The 25531-nt window shown below is 48.3% G+C and overlaps 1 protein-coding gene across 3 annotated transcripts; it reads right to left on the reverse strand.

The window, feature by feature from the left end:
• Positions 1–4529: 4529 nt before the first annotated feature.
• Positions 4530–25525, reverse strand: Rnf41 (ring finger protein 41). 3 transcript variants are annotated; one of them, XM_005079716.4, is made up of 7 exons: positions 25332–25525; positions 20734–20927; positions 14349–14461; positions 9317–9588; positions 8348–8483; positions 7888–7991; positions 4530–6816 (listed from the first exon to the last, which is right to left on the reverse strand). In XM_005079716.4, the coding sequence occupies exons 3-7, from the start codon at positions 14436–14438 to the stop codon at positions 6465–6467; spliced, it is 954 nt and encodes a 317-aa protein (XP_005079773.1). In that variant the 5' UTR covers positions 14439–14461; positions 20734–20927; positions 25332–25525; the 3' UTR covers positions 4530–6464. The 3 variants fall into 3 exon arrangements, with proteins under 3 accessions (XP_005079773.1, XP_021088447.1, XP_021088446.1); XM_021232788.2 differs by lacking the exons at positions 20734–20927; positions 25332–25525 and adding an exon at positions 13762–13912 and having other exon boundaries at positions 4530–6088; positions 6440–6816; XM_021232787.2 differs by lacking the exons at positions 20734–20927; positions 25332–25525 and adding an exon at positions 13762–13912.
• Between the last annotated feature and the right edge of the window lie 6 nt (positions 25526–25531).

Consider the following 25531-nt stretch of genomic DNA (forward strand, 5'->3'; position numbering starts at 1 on the left):
ATTGGTAGGTAGGGCACCACTCTGCCATAGGAACCCTCCCTCATCCTGTTGAATACTTTGTGGAGGGTAGACAGTATTTGTCCTGTCCCTCAACTGTTCCAAAGTGCATGAAGCTAGGGGCAACCTCGGTTGGTGGAAAACTTGCTTATGATGTAGGAAGAGTTCCAGTCCCCAGCCCTGAATAAAGTGTAATTTTATTCAGGCTCACACCTGTAATCAGCTCTCAGGAGGACCAGGTGATCAAGGTAATCTTAAGGGAGAAGGGATTTATGTGTTGTGTGTGCTTTTGTGTGTGCTCAGAGAGCAAGATGGGCATCAGATCCCATGGAGCTGCAGTTAAAGGTGCTTGCAAACTGCCTGCTATGGGTGCTGGAACTAAACTCCAGTCTTCCAATAAGCAGTATGAGGTCCTAACTGCTGAGCTCTCTTCCCAGCAATTACGCCAGTATGGGTCACAGGAAACCTGTGTTGGTCATTCTTGGTTGTCAACTCCACCGCAGTTGTAATTAACTAAAACTCAAGCAGCTGGGCACACATTCGAGGAATTTTTTTTAATTAAATCATTTGAAGTGGGGAAACTCACTTTTAATTTGGGTCTTTTGAGGTGAGAGATTCCCCTGTAATCTAGGCCACATTTCCTGGTGACAGCCTATACAAAGGACATAGAAGAAAGCTCTCTCTTTTGTTGCCTGCTTGCCCTCACTCTTGCTGGCATGAGGGCATCCAATGAACTAAGTAATTTCTGGATTTCTTGGATCTTCCAGTGGTAGACAGCCATTGCTGGACTAGCTGCACCACCCTCCAAATGGGCAGATGTTGTGGTTTGAAAGGATATGGCCCTCGAAGTGGCACCATTTAGAGGTTTGGTCTTTGTTGGAGGAAGTGTGTTACTGTGGAGGTGGGCTTTGAGGTCTCAGAAGATCACGTCCAGTGAAACAGACCACTCTCTGCACATCAAGCCATAGGACTCCAGCACCACGTCTGCCTGCACAGTATCTTGTTGCGCCATGATGATAATGGACTAAATTTCTGAAAATGTGAGCTACCCTAATTAAATGTTTTTTCCCCTTTATTCCTTTATAAGAGTTGTCATGGTCATGGTGTCTCTTCATAGCAATCAAAACCCTCAGACAACAGGGTTTCTCTGTGTAGCCCTGGCTGTCCTGAGCTCAGAGAATCACCTGCCTCCCAAGTGCAGGGACTAAAGGCCTATGTCACCATCATTCGGCTTTCAACCACCTTAATAAATGCCTCTCTCTCCCTCATTCCCTCTCTCCCTCTCTTCTTCTCTCCCTCTTTCCCTCCCTCCACCTCTCAGTTCTGTTCCTATAGAGAACACTGACTAATACACATTTTGGTACCATGAGTGGTTCTAGAGCAACAGAAGAGCAAGGATGATTTTTTTGTTTTGTTTTTTGTTTTTCGAGACAGGGTTTCTCTGTATTGTTTTGGAGGCTGTCCTGGAACTCGCCTTGTAGACCAGGCTGACTTCGAACTCGCAGAGATTCACCCGCCTCTGCCTCCCGAGTGCTGGGACTAAAGGCGTGCACCACCAATGCCCGGCTACAAGGATGAATTTTTAAGTATCTGGAAGAGGCTTTCCAGTTTGCCAACACCTACAGTTACCAAAGCCTCTCCTGGGAGCCCAGAGAACTGAAAGTCCATGGTGTGAACTAATTTACAAACTTGAGGAGACAAAGGCATTGATTGTCCTGATTCACTAATTGTGCAAGGCAACAGATTTGGTGACTCTATATAAAAATTCTATTATTTCTGGAAAAATAAAATGATTCTGATTGGTTTCTCCTAGTACCTCTGGGTAAATTGACAAAGGAAAAGAATGCAGTCTGTGATAAAATTAATCAACTTCAAATATCTCAGAATATGGTGAAGACAATGAATTCAATGATAAAACGAACCAGCTCCAGGGTTCTGTAAGCAGACAAAAGGGTTCTACATTTGCCCTGGAAGAGAATCTCCTCCTCAGTCACCATAGAGCTCAACTTGCAGAAAATCAAAGAAGCCCTCATTATAAGACTGGCTGACTTACAAAGAAAGTTCAGGTCCCACCCTCTAAGGGTGTCTGCGGTTACAATAAGGACATTAGCTGCTATGGACTGGGGTCCTGGAACTTGCCTCCTGGAAAGACCCCAAGAAGTTCAGAACTTTGAATCCTATCTCACCTGAGGAAATAGTGTCTCCACCCTCAGTAGATTAACTTCTACCACCACAACCTGAAATATTGCCAGAAACAAAACAAACCAACAAAACAAAACACCACAAAGGTGAATGCAGCAGAGGACTCAACAGTCAACTAGAGAGTGGCCAGTCCTGTGAACAGGCAGCCTCTTTCCCAATGACAGGGACAGCCACTACCAATGGGCACATGAACTCAGTGGCCATGGTGGCAGAGGTGGAGGTTATGGGCTCAACCAGTGACTGTCACTCACTGAAACTGACCTGGCTACAAGCGACCACTTCCTCCACGGAAAGGACACCACTTTGTCCTTACTGGAGGAGACACTTATTCTGTTACGGAGTTGCCTTTTCTGCACATAATGCTTCTGCTAAAACCACCATCTGTGGACTTACAGAATGCCTTGTCACCAACATGGTGTTCCACACCGTAGTACTTCTGACCAAGGAACTCACTTCATAGCCAGAGGAGAGCAACAGTGGACCCACGATCATGGCATCCACGGGTCTTATGCAGGGCTCAGGCGGGGGTTCTCCAGAAGGCAGCATACGTATACTCTGAATCAGCATCCAATATATGGTAGTTTCTCCTACAGCCAGGTCCACCTGCCTGGGAATCAAGGGGTGATTCCTATATCACTCCTGGTGACCCACTAAGAAAAATTCTGCTTCCTGTCTCTTGCAACCTTAGTTCTACGGAGCGCTTCTGCCAGGAGAATCAATTTTCCAGTGAACTGGAAGCTCAGACTCCCACATGGCTGCTTTGGATGTCCTTACACCATCAGAGTAAGAAAGGAATAGTGTTGGGGTGACAGACCCATGTCACTGTGGACTGGACTGCTCCTCCACAATGGAGGTAAGAAAGGTGACGTCTGGAGCGCGGATCCTTTAGAGCATCTATCTCATGGTGCTACCCCGTCCTATAATCAAATTCCACGGGAAACTACAGCCTAACCCAGGCAGGACAGTGAAGGTGTGGGTCACTCCTCCAGGAAAGGAATCAAGATCTACCGAAGTACCGGCTGAGGGCAGAGGAAATAGAGAATGGATAGTAGAGGAAGGTACTTACAAATAACAGCTAGGGCCACATGACCAGTTGTAGAAGTGAGGATTATCACTGACATGTTTCTGTCCCATTTTAAGAACGTGTGTGCTGCCTAGTTTATATCAACTTGACAAAAGTTGAGGAGCCATGGAAGCTGAGGGAGCCACACTCAAGAAAACGCCCCCACAAATACTGGATTGTAGGCAAGCCTGTAGGGCATTTTCTATTGATTGATGGGGGAAGGGTAGGGAGACAGCCCATTGTGGGTGGGGCCGCCACTGGGTTCATTAAGAAAGCAGGCTGAGGCCGGCAGTGGTGGCACACGCCTTTAATCCCAGCACTCAGGAAGCAGAGGCAGGCGGATCTCTGTAGTTCAACACCAATGTTACACAGAGAAACACTGGCTTGAGAAAGAAAAAGAGCAGGCTGAATAAGTCATGGAAAGCAAGCCCGTAGCCACCCTGCACCTCCATGGCCGGCATCGGCTCCCATCCTGACTCCCTCCAGTGAGGAACAGTGATGTGGAAGCTGAAGGCAACTAACCCTTTCCTCCCCAAGTGCTGCAGGCATGTCTCCTCACAGGGTAACCCTGACGAAGACAACGGGTTTCTCTGTGTAGCCCTTGCTGTCCTGGAACTCTGTAGACCAGGCTGGCCTCAAACTCAGAGATCCGCCTGCCTCTGCCTCCCGAGTGCTGGGATTAAAGGTGTGCGCCACCAACGCCCGGCTGCCGCATTCCTTTGAGCCAATGTCCGTCACTGAACTTGGAGCTGGGTTAAGGACCAGCAAGCTCCAGTGAGCCTTCTATCTCTGCCCCACACAGGAGGGAGTTAAAGACATTCTTGCCATGCTCAGTTTTTCTACATGTGCTGGGAATTTGAACTCAGACCCTAATATTTGTGCAGCAAGAACTCTCACCTGCAGCCATCTCCCAGCCCAGCAAAGTCCTTATGGAGATTTGCAGACAGCAGCATGGTTCTTTCGGGTTCCTTCCCTGCATTTAGGTCAGGGGACCCTAGGGAGCAGAAGCTTCCCACCTGCTTCCAGATTGAGGGTGCCTGCTGGAAAAAGAGGTGCCAGCAAGTCTTCCAGAGTGTCCCCCTTGCAGGAACGTTTAGGGAAATAGAATTCAGGCTAAAGGCATACGCTGGAGACAGGCAGGAGGGCACAGGACACAAGCGCGTGATGCACACGTGTCAGTCTAAGGCCATTACCAAGCAAGGAGGACGGGCAGTGAGAATGAAAGGTCCCAGGGAGAAAGACTGATGTCGGGGGAGTGGCTAAGAACTCAGAGTTGAGTGACAGATTTATTATCGAACACCATGGACAGCAAGGCCAGCACAGCCAGACAACTGCAGAGACACCGGCTGCTGCACAGGCGCACAGGCTTTCACCTCAGCACTCATCTGTGAGTAAGGAAGAGGGACAGTGTAGGCCTGGACAAGGCAAAGAGGAATGAGAAAAACAGAACACAGAAACTCCACCAAGTACAGCAGCCTCTTCACATTCCTGGGCACGGCGCCCTGGAGCTGGAACACCACCTCTTCCTTAAGGTTCTCAAGGGGTATCCATCCATCCCAAAGGAGCCATGACTCGGCCCCCTCGACCACAGCTGCCTGGACGACCTCTCAAGGAGAAGCTAGTACATGGCGAAGGGGAGCCCTGACCTTGCCGCCCCACTGCAACCCGCACTTCTAGAACAACCATACCACCCACTGTTCCTTGCTTACTCTACCACAGGGACCAGCAGGGACCCACAGAGCCCCGAGTGGCCCCCAAGTCCTAAGGCGGCCTCAGGTTGGACAGTGTATTCAGCTTGTTTTTGGAGACATATCTAATCTGTATCCCATTTGAAGGTTAGAACCCAGATAAGCAGAAGTTTCCTCAGGAAACACAAAAAGAGTTGCCATCAAAATGTATATGCCAATTCTGAGCTTTCACAAGGAGACCAAGGGGCAGGAGCAAATTTCTTTCTTTTTTTGGTTTTATGAGACAGGGTTTCTCTGTATTGTTTTGGAGGCTATCGGTCCAGCCCGGCATCGATCTCACAGAGATCCGCCTGCCTCTGCCTCCCGAGTGCTGGGATTAAAGGCGTGCACCACCACCGCCCGGCAGGAGCAAATTTCTTCATGGGGCACGGGCACTGGCATTGGACTGTTCCTGTTTCACACAGGGTGATGGAGGGGTAGGGCCAGAGCGGGTATCAGCCCAAAGGCTGTGCTGAAAAGGAAACATTAAAACAGATCCTACCCAGCCCCACCCTAACCCCACAATAGGAACAGCAAAAGAAAGGTTTTAAGTTTCGATTTTTTTTCTTTTTTCCTTTCTTTAAAAAAAAAAAGGTAAATAAATTAAATTGCCAACAATGTGGCCGGGCTAGAGTAGGATAGCCATAACCAGGCCATTCTATGAAAACAAAATCGGGTACAGAAGGGATTTGTGACTCGGGAAATATAAACAAGCAATGCTAAAGGAAATCAAACTACAATCACAGGGCTGGAGAGGGGCCTATGGAGGTACCAGGGGCACACCATGAGACAGTGCCGGTCCTGGTCAGCAGAGCCGACACTGCTTCCTGCTGAGTGTATGGACCCCGCCCCAGCCCTGCCCCTCCCTAATTATGAGAATGTGAAGGAAAGAAGAGTTCGAATGGGCATCTCAGCATCCCAGCCCGCACACGCAGCAAGGCCTGCACCTCACAGGCGGGCTGCACAGGGATACGCTTGGCACAAAGGTCCAATCTTCCCCAAGGGCTGTCAGTGATGACCGGGAACACCCTCAGCACTTCTGCTGGATGTCTGCTCCTCAGAGCTGCGGGAAGTCAGCAAGTCTGCCTGCTCGGATCCCCTGGTTTTGGAAGAGAGGGACAATTAGAGACTCCTCACTCCACCCTGATCCTCTGGGGAAAACAAATTTCTTTGTGCTTTCTGAAAAATATTTGGGAACCAGGGATCTTAGGCAGGTAAATACAGAAGTGGGGGTTTTCCCACCCAGACTGAAACTTTACAGACATTGTGGGGGAAGGAATATGGCAGAAGGCAGGAATCTGTGTTCCCCCGCTGAGAGGCTGAGTGAAGCGCCCCAAGGTCCTTTGTGCCAGAAAAGCAGGGACTTTGCGGCTGATGTCAAGCCATGGCATAAGGACAGGGGGAGAGCTCTGGGCTCAGCGGCTGGAGCAATGGGCTTTTCCAATTCTACCTCTTCCTCACAGCCAGCTGTGCTCTTAGATCTCCTCCACACCATGCGCAAATATCATGACGAGCCCTGGCTCCTGCACCATGTCGTCACCCATATGCTGGTTCTCGCAGGCCATCACCACAACGGCCTGCTTGCCGGGGATGCGCTTGGCCACGTAGTTCTCATAGTAGCGCCGGTTCATCTGTCTTGTCTCTAGTGTGGCCAGACCCTGGGGCCAGCTTCGTTCATGGGCATTTTCAATCAGCTCATTGACAATAGAGGCCGGGCAGCCGCTCTCCACCAAGGAGCGCTTGATTACAGCCTGGAGCACAGCGTCAGGGGTGGAGATCATCCCTCCCCAGCGGGTCACTCTGGCTGGCTGCAGGGAGTTCACCCACCTGTGGAGAGGGAGGGAGGGTTAGGGCAGTCACTCCAGCTCAAGCCTTTCTCTCCTTTGGCCTTTTCTTCCTCCGCAGGATAACTGGCTTCTTTCCAGCACCGTCCAGAGAACCCGGGTCTTTCCCTAGTTGTCCTATCCAGGTCACATCTTGCCATACTCAATTCCACGAGTCTACACTGTTATATTTTGAAATACCAATTCGTGTACAGTGCCTACCATGCTTCAGCAACTGCTCACCCAGGGTCTACTGAACGAAGAAACATGTTTTAGACATACACCGTGTCCCTCTCGTCAGAGTGGACTGAAGGAAGGACGTGTTCTGTGCACACACCGTGTCCCTCTCGTCAGAGTGGACTGAAGGAAGGACGTTTCTGTGCACACACCGAGCCCCTCTCATCAGAGTGGACTGAAGGAAGGACGTGTTCTGTGCACACACCAAGTCCCTCTCGTCAGAGTGGACTGAAGGAAGGACGTTTCTGTGCACACACCGAGCCCCTCTAGTTTCACAGACACTTCAGTCATCAACTATGTGTGCCTCCTAAACTGAAAGTGGCCTTAGACTTTCCATGTTCACGTGCTTGTTTCTGCTGCCTTTTAGAGACTTTCCCCGGATACACTCAGCCTTCCAACTCCTCTTCTCCCCCAACCCTCCCTTCCTCCCCCGAGGCAGGGCTTCTCTGTTGTATCTCTGGCTGTCCTGGAACTCTGTGTAGACCAGGCTGGCCTCAAACTCAGAGATCTGCCTGCCTCTGCCTCCCCTAATGCTGGGACTAAAGGCGTGCACCACCGCCGCAGGCTCCTCTGAGTTTTAAATTACCTATTTGGTCCCCAGTGCCCTCAGATAACCGACTAGCTGCATCCTCAGGGAGGTCCCCTCTGCCCACCCCAGAGAAAAGAAACCAGGACTGCAGCCGAGGCTTTGCTCTTCTTTCAGCCCGTCCTTTACCCAATAGAGGCCCTGCCGTACGTATTTCTTATTGCCTTCCTCTGCCGCTCCCCTGCTCCTTCTCTCTGGGGCCTTGGTGCCAGGACATGGAGTGAGTGACCTCACATCCGGAGTGACACTCACTCGAGGATCTCATTGTATTCGATTGTCTCCTCCAGGTTCTGAAGGTTGGGGTTGACACTGCGGATCGCACGCATATAAGCCTTCAGCAGCTGGATGTCTCGCTTCTGTGGGGTAGGAGAGCCAGAGGGACAGTTAAGCCAAGCTGCAGATCTGAGAGTGAGGGAGTTTGAGGGCTCAGGAACAGGCACTACAAGTTTCCTGGGGAAAACAGCAGAAGGCTGTCTCAGTCCAGCTGTTTCCTCAGGACACAGCTGAGTGGCTTCGTGAAGAAGGCACTCCACAGGTGTTAGGTGAAGAACGACGTGAGTGGGATGAAGGGAGATTCTGATCTCTTCTGAGCTGTAGGCAGAGTATCTGCTCATCTAGGCTGGAGATCAGGACAAAGGTGTGGTACTCATGGAGGAGCTTGTGATGGGCAGGAGGTTATTTACAGAGGTGGACGTGACTCTCTGGGCCCCACCTGTTCTGCCAGCTGGTGCTTGTGTTCAGCAGACGTCTTCTCCAGTTCTGCGATTCGAGTCTGCTGCTGCTGCACCACGGAGCGCAGGTGCTTAATGCAGTTGTGATTTGGCAGCTCATCTTTGGGCATCTCCAGGCTGCAGTTCAGAGGGGGGAAGAGCAAACAGGCCGTTCAGCAGGACCTGTGTGCGAATGGCTCATTCTGTGACAGGACACTGCTGAGTGGCGTTCTACCACTCACTTCTAACGATCTTTTTCTTCTTACTTTCTTCTCCCAAACATGCTCCTTGCCCCACTCTGAACTTTCACCCTTCAAGACTTAGTGTTGTAGACCCAGACTGGCCTCCCAATTGTGCCAAGGATGACTTTGGACCTCTGATTTCCTGCCTCCACCTCCTGAGTGCTGCAAGTGCAGGTGTGACCACCATGCTGGCTCCTGTGGTGCTGGGGACAGAACCAGCTTTGTGTATAGAGGGAAGCAAGCACCCAGTCAACTGGAAGTCACACAGCCCCACTCCCGCCCACACTGCTGGCTTCTGCAGCCCGACTCCTAGGACGCTGTTGTAAAGTAAGAGGGAAATTGTTGTGTCCTGTCAGGCTACTCTGTTGGATTCTACCTGCACACATATACTCCTTCTGAGGAGTCCTGGATCACTATCCCAGGTACCAGCACTTAATCAACTATTTCCCACCTCACACAGACAGCAAATAGGGCACAAGGGAACACGAGAGGCTAGAAACTGGAGCAGGCAGCCTGACAGAGAGAGAGTAGATTGGACTAGACAGAAAGGAAAGTGCCTCGATCTTCAGTGTCATCAGGGGTCACTGGGTTGCTGTCCTCTTTCTGTTACCAACGCAAGACCAAAATGACCACAGTTGGGAAGTAGGATCTGAGGCCCACAAGTGTCCCTTGCCTATAGGAGTGGGATGGGAGGCCCTTGTCTGAATGGGGTGGAGGGAGGGATCTCACCCACAGCCCTGTTCACAGGTCACAGGCCGCTTCGGGTTGTGCTCACAGTCACTGAGGTGGGACATGAGGTTGTCAAGCCGGACAACAGCACTGCAGCCAAACACAGCGTTGTCACAGGAGATCTGCAGCTTTGACAACATGTTCCGCATGATCCGAGGTACTGGGCGCAGGTGGGCAACGGTGACAACGCTACGGTCTACCGGGCACGTCTGCTGCTGAGAGAACCACTGGGTGATGCAGGCGTTGCAGAAGGCATGCTCACAGTGAGGCGCCTAGAAGGACACAAGGGAGTTAACAGGAGCCGAGAGCCCGGATGTGCTAACTGCCCAGGAGCCAGTCAAACCTCTGAGCAGGTTCTAGGGTCAGAGCTCCAGGGGTCATGGGGTCATGGTAAACTGCAGATCTATTTGGGGCAGGGCATTTTCAGGTCAAGGTGTAAGACTTACTTCCTGTGCTCAAGAGCACAAATGGGTTGTGAGACAAGATAAACAAGCAAAGGTTACGTAACAGGAAGAGACACAAATAACACCCCAGGACAATGGGGCGATGACACAAGGCAGTCAGTTACTAATTGCTGACATGACGGCAAACACAACAATGGCTAAATACGTCTAGAGGAAGGTGTGCTCTTTCCAGGCAAGGCCAGCCACAGCATATCCTTATGGAGAGGGAAGTTTTATATACAGGTCTTGAAGAATGATTCAGATTCAGTTTAGAGAGGCAAAGTCTCACTAACCACAGCAGCAATAACAAGAGTACAAGACCTTGGGGGGGGGACGGCCGCACACACCTTTAATCCCAGCACTGGGAGGCAGAGACAGGGGGATCTCTGTGAGTTCGAGGCCAGCCTGGTGTACAGAGTGAGTTCCAGGACAGGTTACAAAGCTACAGAAAAACCCTGTCCCAAAAACAAACAAGCAAACAAATAAATCTAATAATAGTAAAACCATGAGAGAGAGAGAGAGAGAGAGAGAGAGAGAGAGAGAGAGAGAGAGAGAGAGAGAGAGAGAGAGAGAGAGAGAGAGAGAGAGAGCTCCTTGTGGCAATGCATGTTGGCAGAGCAGGAGTCTCGTGAGTGCCTACCCTATATGGCAAGACCTTATTACCTCAGAAAACAAATGGAGCTGGTGAGATGACTCAGTTGCTACCAAGCCTGACAAACTGAGTTTGATCCTTAGGATCCACAAGGTAAAAGGATCCTTGCAAACCATCTGCTGAGTTCCATGGACTGTACACACACACACACACACACACACACACACACACACACACACACACACACACACACACACACACACACACAGAGTAAATGGAAGGGGAAAAAATCTAGGTGTGATGGTACACATCTCTAATCGCAGCTCTCGGGAGGCAGGCAGATCTCTTTAAGTTTCAGGCCAGCCTGGTCTACAAATTGCCTCCTCCCCCAAGCTCCTACACAAATAACCGGGCACTGGAGAGACGGCTCAGCAGTTAACAGCCCTGGCTGCTCTTCCAGAGGACCCAAGTTCAGCTGCCACAGGGCAGCTCACAGCAACCTTTAACCTCAGGAACCTAAATACGTATGAAAGTCTCTCTTTCCTGTCCTCTCCCCACACACAAAATAAAAAGAAAAACATAAAAAAAAAAAGACCCAACAACAAAGCAAGTAGCCATGGTCAGAAAGTTTCTTGAGATAAACGGCTTCTCCGTGTAGACTCCAGTTCTCGCTCTGAGGCTTGTCCTACCCTTTCTATGAGGTGTTGCCCCTGACTCACAACTGCTGCACCTGGGCTCCTAAACATAACTAGTGCTTGTTGAGGAATGTCACTGTTCTCACTTTTAAGATCATGGTGTGTGTGTGTGGGGGGGGGTAACACTCAGCTCCCAGCACTCAGAAGTTGAAACTGAGGATCTCAAGTTCCAAGCTAGTTGGATTATATGCCCATACCCTGTTTCAAAAACAAAAGCAACCCCCCCCAAAAAAACCCCATATATAAAGATGTACTTTATTCCTCTGAGACGGTCCCTGTGAAGACACCTTCTGGCAGCCAGCAACGGGCAACTGTGTCTAGGTCAGGTTAGCTTTGACTTAGTGTGTGTCTGCATTTGGGGTGTGTTATTAGTGTGTGTCTGCATTTGGGGTGTGTTATTAGTGTGTATCTGCATTTGGGGTGTGCTAGTGCTTATGAACTGTGGAGCTCTCTTCCACCGTGGGTGGGCGCCACAGAGTGGACTCAGGTCATCAGGCTTGTGTGGAATGTGCTTCAACCACCTCATGGGCTCAGGTTTCACTTCTCAGAGACTGACACACAGGGCTGGGGAGATGGCTCAGCAGGGGAAGGTGTTTGCTACCGAGTCTGACAGAAGCAGAGTCAACTCCGACAGATTATCTGTTGGCCTCCATTGTGCCAAGGCACACTTGTGCCTATTCACATACACAAAATAACAAACGATAAAGTGTTAGCTAAAGGATATAAAATACAGTAATAAAGAAGCTATCTATGAACAAATAAAATGAAAACAAAAAGCCAAACCCTCAACATTATGTATGATACTTCTCAAAACTTTTGCCCCCACATTTTTAACACAAAGTCACACGTAGGCTATCCTGTCCTTGCAGTGGCTATGTAGGGAGGGCTGGGTTTATAGGCCACCACGCTTGCTTGGGTCATCTTAAAATCTAAACATACTAAGAAAAATCACAAATCCTAGATCTATCTGCTCTCCTCAGTCTGCGGCTACTCATCTATTTCAAGTGCCTATCACATCATCTCTGACCTAAATTACTAAGTATGTCTTCCAACTGGTTTCTCTTGTCTCCTATTATCCAGTCTACACCTATCAGCCAGAACCATCATTTCAAAGTGCAGACTGGGGCTGGGGACATAGCCCAGTGGCAGAAAACTTGCCTAGCAAGAACAAGGTGCTGGGTTCCCTCTCTAACACCACCAAAAAAACGAAAAAGTGAGCTAAGTCCTTCCTCTCCTCTAAATACTCACTTTCACCGGTAAGACACTAGAGAGGGGCTGGTAAGATAGCTCAGACAGGGTGCTTCCCGCCTTGCTGATGACCTGAGTTCAATACCCAGGACTCATGCTGTGGAAAAAGAAAATTGACTTCTACAAGTTGTCCTCTGATCTGTGTACTGGAGTATACACACGCACGCATTCATGTATGCACACATTCTATACTTAATTTAAATTTTTAAAAATGTAATTACATTAGAAAATACTTCTTAAATTTTTATTTACTTTTTGCTTTTTCAAGACAGGGTTTCTCTGTGTAACAAATAGCTCTAGCTGTCCTAGAACTCACTCTGTAGACCAGGTTGGTCTCAAGCTCAAAGCTACACATGCCCCCATTTTAAAGCCTGGCGTGATAACACACAACTTTAATCCCAGCACTCAGGAAGCACAAACAGGCAGATCTTTCTGAGTTTGAGGCCAGCCTAGTCTACATAACAAGTTCCAGGACAGCCAGGGTTACACAGAGACACCCTGTCACCAAGAAAAAAAAAGTTCACTGAAGAGATACAAAATTAATAAAAACTAAATATGTGTCAGGTGGCAGTGGCCTTTAATCCCAGCACTTGGGAAGCAGAAGCAGGCCGATCTCTGTGAGTTCAAGGCCAGCCTGGCCTGCAAGATCAAGTTCCAGGACAGCTTCCAAAGTCACAGAGAAACCCTGTCTCAAAAAACCAAAAATAATACATACATACATACATACATACATACATACATGGTATCACTATTTGTGTGTACAGCGTTGAGGGCGGCAGGGCCAGGCAGGTGGGAAGGACTTTTTTCATCATGGGATCCAACTCAGGTCACAGGCTTACTTGCCAAGAGCTTGTACCCACTGAGCCATCTCTCCAGCTGCACCTTGATTTTGTAATCATTTCAATGCTTATATTCATTAATAAGGAAATAGTTCAGTGGCAGGACAGTGCACACAGGCCTTTGGAAATACACCAGCTATCACAAAGGCCACCTCCCTACTCTCTGAGGAGGTAAACGCTGGGATGGTGGGTGGCTCACTAACGACCTCAAGTGATGCGCCTTAAATGGCAGTGACAGAAAGCAGACAACACCCCGCCAAGGCCCAGGGAGCGGACCCACCCTGTGACCTCTTGACACCACCAGACAGTTGCTCCACACACATCTGATATGCTTTAATAGCAATAGGCCACAAAGACACAGGAAGGGTTCTAGCTCTAGGACTCACAGCCACTGTTGTGGAGTCTGAACTTTATAATTAAACTGGAGAGAAAGAATCAACTCAAAGTCTCGGGAAGCCCTGTGAATTGTCTACAAGTAGCAAATGAGATGACTTTAGCTCCTGCCCTGGTTTGGAAAATTGTGTTGTCTCAGCTGGCCAAGCAGCAAAGGACTATTGGTATTTGCAAAATGAGTGCAGTAAGGCTCATGTAGGATGATGTCCCACAAATGTCATTGTCAGTGATTTACCTTACAGCTTCTGAGCTTCTCAAACTTGTCCCAAGAGAACACAAGTGACTCAAGAGCCTGGTCCACCTGGTACAGGAAATGACCTATTGACCTGGCAGCTTTCACATCAAAGTGCCAAGGGCATGACTCCATCAAACCTGTTCAGTAGATCCTAGGAAGAAAGAGCACCCCCTCTTCTATATTAGACTAGAGGAAGGCAAATAGGCCCCAGGGAGACAGCTAGTCACACAAAGTATGACACTGTCCAAGTGCAGTGAGGACTGAACAAATCTAGGAGGTCCGTCACTGACAGAACACGAGCCTCAGAGCTCCTAGAAGAGCAATACCAAGCCGTGTAGAAGAAACAAGGTGATCGCTGTACACCACAAATACCTCAGCGACCTCAGAATATCTGAACCCAACTCTAGAAAGACTACAGAATGCTGTTGTTTTCCTTGTGACCACAAATTCTCCTCTGTTCTACTGGGAGCAGGAATGGGAGAAGAACACAGGGACATCCCAGGGTCCGTTCCTCAGGAGTATTTTTGGCATTTTTACTGCCATGGGCTGCCCCCACAAACCAGCCCTCAGAGCCACTCACCACTCACCTGTACTGGCTCCTCCAAGACTCCACTGCAGATAGGGCAGATAAGGTCCTCATCCACATCCCCCTGGAAACGCGTTACATCATACCCCATGTCTCATCACTGAAACCCAGGTCCTGAAAGCAGAGACAGGAAAAAGAAGTCACTTCAGAAAATGCCACATCTAGGTGACCACAGCCTCAGCTTACTGCCAAAATTCATCCACTTGTCCAACAGACATTCACTGAGGATCTAGTACCTGCCCGTTAGGAGGAATAAGTCCAGGTGGGAGCAGGTATTACATAAGTACACCCACCAATCACAATGCAACAGAAGCCTCAGTGGAGGCTTACACAGACAGGACTCCGGAGCCTGGGCTGGAAGAGGGGAGGGCCTGAGGAGTCTTCCAGAAGCTTGTCCTCAGGGCAGTAACAGCTATCGGGTAGAGGACTGGACAGTAGAGCATTGGGCCCAGATGAACTCAGAAAAGGGCTGGCCTGAGGGGTACAAAGAGCTGTCAGGACACAAGTCAGAACAGGCCAGCAAGAGCCAGGCCACCAAGAACCCTATGTGGAATTTGGGCTTTGTCACAAAGGCCATGAGATGTCACCAAAAGGCTTAACAGTGAGCTGATGACGGTTCTCTTTTAAAACCACTGTGTCGCTGGGGTAGAGTGCTTGCCTATTGTGCAGAGTCCCTGGGTCCAGTGATGCACACCATTAACCTCAGCACTCAGGAGGCAGAGGCAGGTGGATCTCTGAGTTCTAGGCTAGACTGGTCTACAGATCGAGTTCTAGGACAGCCAGGTCTACATAGGCCTTATCTAAAAAAACCAAAACCAAAAGCCCTACTGTGTCAATACAGAAGAAACTGGAGACAAGAAAAGAGGCTGTAGGTAGATGGTGAAGAGTCTGAACTGACGGCCTGCGATGGGGAGACAGAGGCAGCAGCAGAAGGACAGAGAACGGTAACGCTGCCATGGCTGGCCTGTGAGCTTCCCAAGGGCAAACCCAAAGTTGTCAGTGAACAAGGTCTACGGCCTCTCTGGATCCATCCGGCCGGTGGGCTAATAGGAACAGCCGACACGTCAACCTGTGATGTTCCCGGAGATGAGTCAGTTCTCAGGCTTGGAGATCAGACCATCCAGTTTTATTCTTATTTATTATTAGTGTGTGTACGATGGCGCACGCATGCACAGTACATACATGGAGGTCTGCAGTGGCTGCAATAAGCCACGTGCCCCACAGACTCAGGTATCTGAGTGCTGGGTCATCAGCCGGTGGTGCTGAGGACAAACCCACCCACTTCCTGTCCTGTTGTCTAGTTCTCTCTGTCACTCTCTCCCCCTCCCTCTCTCTCTGTATGTGTGTCTGTCTATCTGTCTGTCTCTCTACTCCCCTCACCCCATTTTCTCTCTGAGGATAAAAGATGTACTAGCCAGGTGCCTGCTCCTATTCCTGAACATGCCCACCTCTATGGACTCTACTTCTCTGGAACCTTAAGCCAAAACAATCCCTTCCTTAAGTAGCTCGTGGTCATGTTTCATTAAAGCAACAGAAAAGTAACCAGACAGTTCTGTTTTGATAATTTATATCCTCCTGAATTTTTAAAAAGTTTACACAGAAGCAAAATAACATCTTAGCATCACCTAGGGCATCTGTAAAGGAAGAATGAGTTAAGCACAGTGTGTTGCAAGGCATTGCACTATAGGATCTGAAAGATCCTGTCTCAGAAAATAAAGACGGGATCTCTGAATTTGAGGTGGTGGTAGCTCACACCTTTAATTCCAGCACTCAGGAGGCGGAGGCAGAGGCAGGCAGATCTTGGCAAGATGTAGCTAGTCTGCTTCACACAGTTCCAACCTCCAAACTGTACAGTGAGACTATCTCATAAACAAAACAAGAGGCTGGGGAGATGGCTCAGTAGGAAAAGGGCTATGAGTCTAAGGACCGTGCTGGGAGGCAGAGATGGGATCCCAGGGCTGGGCAAATCAAGAGCTCCAAGCTCAGTGAGAGCTTATTTTTATTGTTTTTCACTTCTAAGAGGGTACAAAGACAAACCAGCAAATTTGACCTCTGACACACACACTCCCCCATTAGGATAGTAAGCATGTGTCAGCCAGCACGCCTACTTTATGTAGTGCTGGGTGTTGGATCTGGGGTTTTATGCAACTGAGGGACACTCCCAGGCCCTAAACCTTGACTATGATCTATTTTTGCATTCTCCTCATGACTGGCAGTTTGCTGCATGGCTGCCATTTTCTCTCTGAAACAAACTGCTGCAGCTAAAGCTCTGCTTTTTTTTTTTTTTTTTTTTAGCACATAAACAAATCTTTTTCCTGAAGTGGGTACAGGCTCCAGGGGATTAGACATAGTCTTCTGTTCTCAGGTACCACACTCCAGCAAAACATACATACAAAATAACTTTTTTCTTTTGTTTTGTGTGGAACTCACTAAGTAAATCAGGCTAATCTAGAAATCACAGAGTTCCTCCTGGGATTAAAGGCCACCACTTAAGATGGCTCAGTAGTTAAGAGCACTTGCTGCTCTTGCAGAGGAGCCAAGTTCTGTTCCCAGGACTCGCACAGTAGCTAACAACCACTTGTAACTCCAGTTCTCTTCTGACATTCACTGGCATGCACACAGTGGACAGGAAAAAGTCCCCACACACAAAATTACATAAATCTTTAATATGCGTCACACATACACACAACAGTAACTTAAATGTTAGCTTCACTGGCATTTGTTTTATTGTGTTTTTTTTTTTTCTTCCTATCTTTCCTACAATGATCATGGCTTGGGATTTTGTTGTTGTTGTTTTGGGGGGACAGGGGAAAGGTCTCAGTGATCAAACACAGAATAGTGTTTTATTTACACTGATGAAGTCAACATTTATTGAACTTTACTATGTGCTTGTCATGATTTTAAGCACTTTTAGCCTATTAACTAATCCTAGAACAATTTACGAGGTACACACTATCATTATTCATGTTTTAATGACGAGTAACAGAGGCACAGAACTTAAGAAGCATGTCCAGAATCATACGACAAACAGTGGTTAAACCAGATTCAGTGAAACCCAGGCAGACTGGCTCCAGAGGCAAGGTAAAAACAGTGTGCATCGCAGGTCAATCCTTATAAAAGCAACCTTTAAGTCACACGTACAGGGCTGATGAGAGGCTCAGGGAATAAAGATGCTGATGCTAAACCCTCAAGACCTGAGTTGGGTCCTTGGAAACAACACTGTGAAGAGTGAAAACCAGTTCCTACCTCAATCATGTACCATGCCATGTGAGTACATGCCAAATATGCACACACACACACACTTTTTTAAAGTAATAAGAAACCAACATAGGTTTTTCTTTTTGTTTGTGTGTTTATTTTTCTAGACATGGTTTCTCTATAGCTTTGGAACCTAACCTGGCAATCGATCTGTAGACTAGGCTGGCCTTGAACTCACAGAGATCCAACTGCCTCTGCCTCCTGAATGCTGAAACCAATCGTCTTAAAAGAAATCTAGATTTAGAATTATGACTTAGCTCAAGTGTGACATATTTGCAAGACTGATTATTTACCGACTGTCTTTTTCTGTCTTGTTCTCCCCCATTTGTATATGTACCTGTGTGTCTATGTGCTTGTTGCTGTCTGCAGAGGAGGCTCCAGGCTGACATCAAGAGTCCTCCTTGGCCAAAGCCCAGTTCTCACTCTCACAATCACTGCCTGTGCATCAACTGGTTTAAACATGGAGGTCTCTCTCCCTCCCTCTGTCTCTGCCCCCCCTCTTTTAAAGATTTTTATTTTGTATACAGTGTTCTGTCTGTATGTCTGCCTGTAGGCCAGAAGAGGGCACCAGATCTCATTACAGATGGCTGTGAACCACCATATGGTTGCTGGGAATTGAACTCATGACCTCTGGAAGAGCAGTCAGTGCTCTTAACCCCTGAGCCATGGCTCCAGCCCCTTCCTCTGCCCTTTTTCTCGTTCTTAAGTGGCAACACAGATAATGGCTCATGCCTCTAATACTAACACTTGAGAGGTAGAGGTAACAGGATTCCAATTTGAGCTAACTTAGGCTACATAACGAATTCCAAGACAGCCAGACTACATATTAAGAGATCCTTCTAGCCTCCAAAAAAGCTAAGCATGGTGGCTCACATTTAATCCCAGCACCTAAGAGGCAGAAGCAGGACAATGTGAGTTTGAGGCCAGCTTAGTCTTTTTTTTTTTTTTTTTTTTTTTTTTTTTGGTTTTTCGAGACAGGGTTTCTCTGTGGCTTTGGAGGCTGTCCTGGAACTCGCTCGGTAGTCCAGGCTGGTCTCGAACTCACAGAGATCCGCCTGCCTCTGCCTCCCGAGTGCTGGGATTAAAGGCGTGCGCCACCAACGCCCAGATTGAGGCCAGCTTAGTCTTAACCTCCTACCTGTACCTCCCTTTGCACCATCAAGTCTGGGATCAAACCTGGGCTTCATGAATGCTAGGCAAGCATTCAACCAACTAAGCTTCATTCCCAGCCCCTGGCTTGGTATTTTCATTTTAAATCACTGTTAGGCTAGGGTATAGATCAATGGCAGACCACATGCCTAATATATGTAAAGTTGTGGGTTCAATCCCTAGCATGGAAACATAAAAGGAAAAGGAACTAGGAAAGGGAGGGAGGGAGAGGAGGGAGAGAAGGAATGAACAAACAGTAAGCTAATGTCTTAAAAATACCAATTACATTAGATGCCCCTTAAAATAAATAGCATGGGACATCCTGTATATACACAGATGGCCAAGGGGAACAGAAAGCTTCTAATGACTAAGGATTCTGCAGTCCCCTCATGGTCCCTATCTATAAAGGCAGAATTATAACACCCTGTGGAGATGCTAGTGTGGGGTTTGGACTGTAGCTCAGCAGTAAAGTGCTTGTCTGGCATGCTCAAGGTCTTAGGTCTAAAACAGAGCAACAAAGTCAGTTATGTCAGTGCACAATCTAATCCCAGCACTCAGAGGCAGAGGAAGGTGGATCTCCTGTGAGTTCGAGGCCAGTTCAGTGTATATAAGGAGTTCCAGGACAGCCAGGGCTACATGATAGAAAGGCCCTATCTCAAAAAACAAAAGACAAAAACAAAACAAAACAAAAACCCTGGTGGCAGCACAGGCTATTTCCTTTTTTAAAGATGTGCTGGCTAGTTTCATGTCAACTTGACACAAGCTATTTTCATCAGAGAAAAGGGGCCTCAATTGGCAAAATGCCTCCATAAGATGGGGCTGAAGGCAAGCTGTAAGGCCTTTTCTTAATTAGTGACTGATGTGGGGAGGCCAGCTGTGGACTGGTGGTTCTGGGATCTACAAGAAAGCAGGCTGAACAAGCTGTGATGAGCAAGCCAGTGAGCAGCGTCTGCCTCCAGGTTCTTGCCCTGCTTGACTGAGTTCCTGTCCTGCCTTCCTCAAGTGATGGCCAGTGATGAAAGTGTAAGCCTCCCCAACTTGCTTTTGGTCACGGTGTCTCATCACCAAGAAAGAAACAGGTGCCAGGGTTACGCGGTGTATGAGAAGGTTGTGGAGTGACTTCGGGCCAGAAAAGCCATCGAGTGTTCAAAGTTTGTTCACTTCTTCTGTGGGAGCTCGGATGGTAAGAGCGCTGAGAAATGCAGACAATGGTAGGCCTGGCTTGTGAATTTGCAGAGGGAAGTTTGAGAGTCACTTAAAGATTCTATAGGGGTTGGTGCATATTTTGAGTTAAGAATCTGTTTCTGGTCAGCTGGGGCTGAAGAATAGGCTGTGATTAACGAGACCGGAAGCCCGGAAGTAAATCCTTTGCCTACTGAGACAACTGGGGCTGCTCCCCTGGAAATGAGAAGTTAGCATTGACTGAGGTAAGACTAGCATTACTGAAGTAAGTAGACCAGGCTGGCCTCAAACGCACTCTGTAGACCAGGCTGGCCTTGAACTCCTAGAGATCTGCTTGCCTTTGTCTGCCTGGTGCTGGGCTCACCATTGCTGCCTGGTCTAAATTGAGGGCCTATATTCTTCATGAACTCATCAAATACCTAATTTAAGGTCTGCTAGGCTTCAAAAGACAGCAGGGACTCCCCGTTGTGCACCCGCACAAGGCACTATTTGTGTGGTTAATCCACATCTTTTCATACTAACCATACCGACTTCTTGCCAGCAGAGACTTGTAGGAGAAAGAAAAAACACACAACCACTGTCTTCAAACTAAGGCACAGGTATAACCCAGTGAGTGCACAAGATGAACAAATGTATGAACAAAATAAAACTTACTATCAACAAAATTAGAGACATAAATAGGAGAGCATGCATTAATTGTAGAAAGTTCCAGGTAACAAGGTTTGCAAGGTCAGGAGGAACCTTTACCAGAGAGAAGAGGCAAGTCTGAAATGAGATTCCAAATCAAGGCTGTTTACCTTCTAGGTGGGGGGAGGGGCAGGGGGGCAGGTTCCCTGTTTACAAGGTTCCAACCCCCTGATGCCTCCACTCAGTGCCGCTCAGGAGATGCTCCCAGTATCGCATCTTGTTGGTTATTCTCCAACTGAGTCTTTCTTCCTGGTGACAACTTTCATGGCCAAGGGGTGGGTATGATGTCACAATCAGAAGCACTCTATTAATAGGAACAGGGAAGAAAACATGTTAGGCAGGGGAACTACCTCCATGTAACAGTGAACCTGGGGAAGACTGGGATCTGGCGGGTGGGGGGCACCCAGGTGGAGGACGAGAAACTCCTTTCAGGACTGCAGGTTTCTGTACTACCTCACCAACAGGGAGGTATTTTGTCTAGCAGAGTCAAACATAGTGGAATGGAGGGAAAGAAAAAGCAGCCAGGCGGTGGCGCTCACCTTTGATCCCAGCACCTGGGAGGCAGAGGCAGGTGGATCTCTGGGAGTGCAAGGCCAGCCTGGTCTACAGAGAGTTCCAGGACAGATAGGGCTGTTACACAGAGAAACCTTGTCTTGAGGGGCAGGAAAACAAGGATAGAGAAGGGAAGCTACTGGAGACAAGATTGATTTAAATAAAAAAAAATTTATTGCTTGGTGTTGGTGGTGCACACCTTTAATCCCAGCACTCGGCAGACAGAGGCAGGTGGATCTCTGTGAGTTCAAGACCAGCCTGGTCTACAGAGTGAGTTCCAGCACAGCCTCCAAAGCCACAGAGAAACCCTGTCTCAAAAACAACAACAACAAAAGCTGACTGGCCAATGGCTAGTTAAGCAAGCAGGATAGGAAGTAATTTAAGTTAAAAGAGCTAAAACAAGCCTGAGTCATGGCCGAGCGTTTATAATTAATATTGAGTTTCTGTGTGGTTATTTGGGAACTGGCTGGCAGGAAAGAAAAGTCCACCTACACATATACATTAATTTCACAAAATTATTTTTATCTCATTTCTTATATATGGATGTACTGCCTGCATATAAGTCTGTGTGCCACATCTGTGCCTGGTGCTTGAAATTGATTCGTTGGCACTGGAGTTATAGACAGTTGTGAGCTGCCATGTGGGTGTTTGGACCCGAACCCCGGTTCTCTGGAAGAGCAGCCAGTGCTCTTAACCATGGAGCCATCTCTCCAGCCCCTGTATATATACTTCTTTATTCAGCACATATAACAACATGTCAAAATTTGCCAATTGGTGGCTATACAATATGTGAATCCATAATATTTTCCCTGTGCTAGCCTTTAATGTTTCCAAAGGGCTTTCACTTAAATTATCTCCAGTCAAAACAATTCTGGAAGCCATGGATGGTAGCTCATGCCTGTAATCTCAACACTCAGTAAGCAAAGTAGGAGAATTCTGAGTTCCAGGCCTGCTCTGGCTATATAGCAAGTTCCAAACCAACTTAGATTAGATGGCCAAGCCTTGTCTCAAACAAAAAATCTGGGCTGCAGATGCAGCTCAGTAGTAGAGAATTTGTACTGCCTGGCATTTACAGGCACTGGGACCCAATCCTTAGTACCATGGGGGGAATAAAAACCTGAACTGCACATGATGATGAACCATGCCTGTAACACCAGGACTGGAAGACTCAGAGGACAGTGAGTTTCAAGCCAGCCAGACTACACAGAGACCCCCTGTTTTAATAAATCAAGAAGTCTGTTTCTTGTTTTTTGTTTTTTTTTTTCTGAGACAGGGTTTCTCTGTGTAGCTTTGGAGCCTATCCTGACACCCTGCTCTGTAGACCAGGCTGGCTTCAAACTTACAGAAATCCACCAGCCTCTGCCTTCCAAGTGATGGGGTTAAAGGTGGGCGCCACCACCACCCAGCCTCTAAGAAGTCTATTCCTAAACTGCGTTCAAATCCAGTCTTAAATAAGATTTAAAATCAGGCAAAAAGCAGGAAAGCAGACTGACAACTACAATTCTAGCACTTGGGATCGAATGCAGGAAGATCAGAAGTTCAAGGCCAGCTTGGCCTACATGAGACCCTGTATCAAAAAATATTAATTTTTTCAAAACCCCCTGTCTCGAAGAAAAAAAAATTTCAAAACCCGGCTGGGCGTTGGTGGCGCACATCTTTAATCCCAGCACTCGGGAGGCAGAGGCAGGCAGATCTCTGTGAGTTTGAGGCCAGCCTGGTCTACAGAATGAGTTCCAGGACAGCCTCTAAAACAATACAGAGAAACCCTGTCTCGAAAAACAAAAAAACAAAACAAAAAAACTCAACAAAACAAAAACAAAACCCAGCCAGGCAGTGGTGGCGCATGTCTTTAATCCCAGCACTGTGGAGGCAAAGAAAGACAGATTTCTAAGTTCAAGGTAGGTCTGGTCTACAGAGTGAGTTCCAAGACAGCAGGGGTTACAAGGTGAGACCCTTCCTCAAATCATTGGTAAGGACAGAAAAGTAGAGATGTTCCAGGGCGGGCAACTTGGTTGGCAAAACTGGGCAGACCACACATATGCCTGATGAGAGAGGTCCTTCTGTGTATATGTTTATCTTACTGGTTGTTGAATAAAGCACTGTTGGCCAATAGGGAAGCAAGATAGGTGGGACTAGGAGTGGAGGAGGATTTTGGGAAACAGAGGTACAGTTAGTCATGATGTAGGATGCCAGAGGAGTAAGAGGTCTGGACCCTTTCTCCGGTAAGAGATGACCATGTGGAAATACTTAGATTAGCAGTTATGGGTTAATAATTAAATCAGAGCTAGCCGATAAGAAACCATAGCAAACGGCCAATAGCTTCATAATTAATCTAGCGTCCTGTGTGTTCATTTGGGACTGTCTCGGCTGAGGGCCCAGGCCGGTGGAAAAGAATGCATGTTACACATGCTTACAGAGATGGAAACAAGTCCATGTTGCAGTGTCCTGAGAATTTGATTCAATGATATACAGGAATATTAATCAAACTCCTTGTATCATTATGATATGTGTATCAACAGTTCAAGGGCTGTGTTGGGATAAGATAGGATAATGATAATTTTTACGCGGAATACAAAGTCTTCATCTCCCAGAATATGGTACATTTGTTCATTAGTTCGCCGTGCTCATCAACTACACTACACGTTCCGTGGGTATTCTCAAAATGGAGGAGAGAGGAGGGGGTAAAATCTGGCACTGTCCCTTTGTAGTCCGGAAGAGGAGTGACAAGTTGATGTCCCTCTCCTCTGCTTGTTTCCCCAGAAAACAGAAGGAGGAATGCTGCCTTCCTTTCAACAACACCCCATTTCCAAACAATCTGGTACACGCCTGTACCTCAAAAAATGCTTCCAGGAAGAGGTACTACAGACAATGCTTGGTCTCCTGGGGAGGGTCAAGACCCAGACCCAGAAACCAAAAAGCTTCCCGTGCTGGGAAAATTAACTCTCTGGAAAATAGATGACCAAGCAAAGAAGCAGGAGCGAGAGAAGCCTTGGGTTATTCCAGTCCTAGCTCTGCCACCTACCAACTTCAAATAAGCCATTGTAACCTTTTAGTTTCCAGTTTCTCTGACTGTCAAATAGAGACGATGACATTTGCCTTATCTTACATACTATCCCGCAAATCAAACGACATAATACATAGGAAAGGAGATTCCAGACTGCTACTAGTTGTAGCAGCAGAATGGCACAATAAATTCACAGTGAGGACCAGAGGAAATGTTTGAAATTGCTTGTTCCTCCTTTTCAACTACTGGGAAGCTGGAGACGGAGTATCACCACTAATGTACCCCTCTCCTTCCCTCACCACTATCCAATCCCATTCCTTCTTAGGGAAATACTAGCAGCCAGCAACATCGTAATTAACTAACACTACTGTGTAAGAAGTACCTGCCAAGATTCTCACAGGTCAGTCTCTGAGAACAGTGGCCTTAGTAACCGCCACATTTGCTACCAGTTGAGATTATGCTAGTTTCTTAAAGGAAAAGTGTGTCCGGATCCCAAACACGCTGAGTCCTGCTCGCTTTCGGCTCGCTCGCTCTCTCTCCTGTCCCCGGCTCTCTACCCACCAACTGTTCTGTTGGGCTGGGGTGGGCTTCCCAGTGTACAAAGCGAGTGGATGGATCCTGCGTGCGAGAGAGCGGAGCTGCAAATCATTCAGGGGCAAGGATGTCAGGAATGTAAGAGTCCTCTACGGAGGGGTGGGAGGAGAGAGGAGCGGCGAAGGAATAAAAGAAAGACAAGGCAGCCAAAGACAAGGCATGGGAAAGAAGCCAAGCTATGGCGCTTGGAGGGCGGAGGTTTGGGTTTCGCGGCTCCTGCCAGGGCTAGCCCCCAGAACGTTCCCTTCCTCGTCTCTAGGCCCGTCAATCATTGCCATTTAAACTCCACGTTGTCCCCTAACCCGAGCCGTCTGCCCCTCCCGTCGGGCCAGCCCAAGGCCACTCCCGTACTTCCCGAGGCTTCCCAAGCTCCAGAGCCCCCAGCTCCCCTCCCGACTCCTCCCAGCAGAGCTCCCTTCCTCCATTTTCCTCCTCCCCTCCACCCTTCCTCTCGATCCCCAGCACCTCCGACCCAGGCGCCAATCCACCGGGACCTCGCCCCCTCCGCTCCCCTCCCCTCTCACACCGGGTGAGAAGCTCGCTCAGCGCGTCACGCACCGTCCTGGACGCCGCCTGGGTCCTCCGGACGCGGGGCCGGGCTGCAGCTGAGGCCACGGCGGCCGCGGGGTGGCCTGGGTGCCGGCTCTCAGCCTTTCCCCGTAGGGGAAGGGGAAGGGGAAGGGGAGGATGGGGAAGAAGGTTCCGACCACTCCTGCTTGTCTCGGACTGACCCTTTTGCCACGCCCACCGCTGCTACG

The sequence above is a fragment of the Mesocricetus auratus genome, unplaced genomic scaffold (genome assembly GCF_017639785.1).
Source record: "Mesocricetus auratus isolate SY011 unplaced genomic scaffold, BCM_Maur_2.0 Super-Scaffold_100011, whole genome shotgun sequence".
NCBI lineage: Eukaryota > Metazoa > Chordata > Mammalia > Rodentia > Cricetidae > Mesocricetus > Mesocricetus auratus.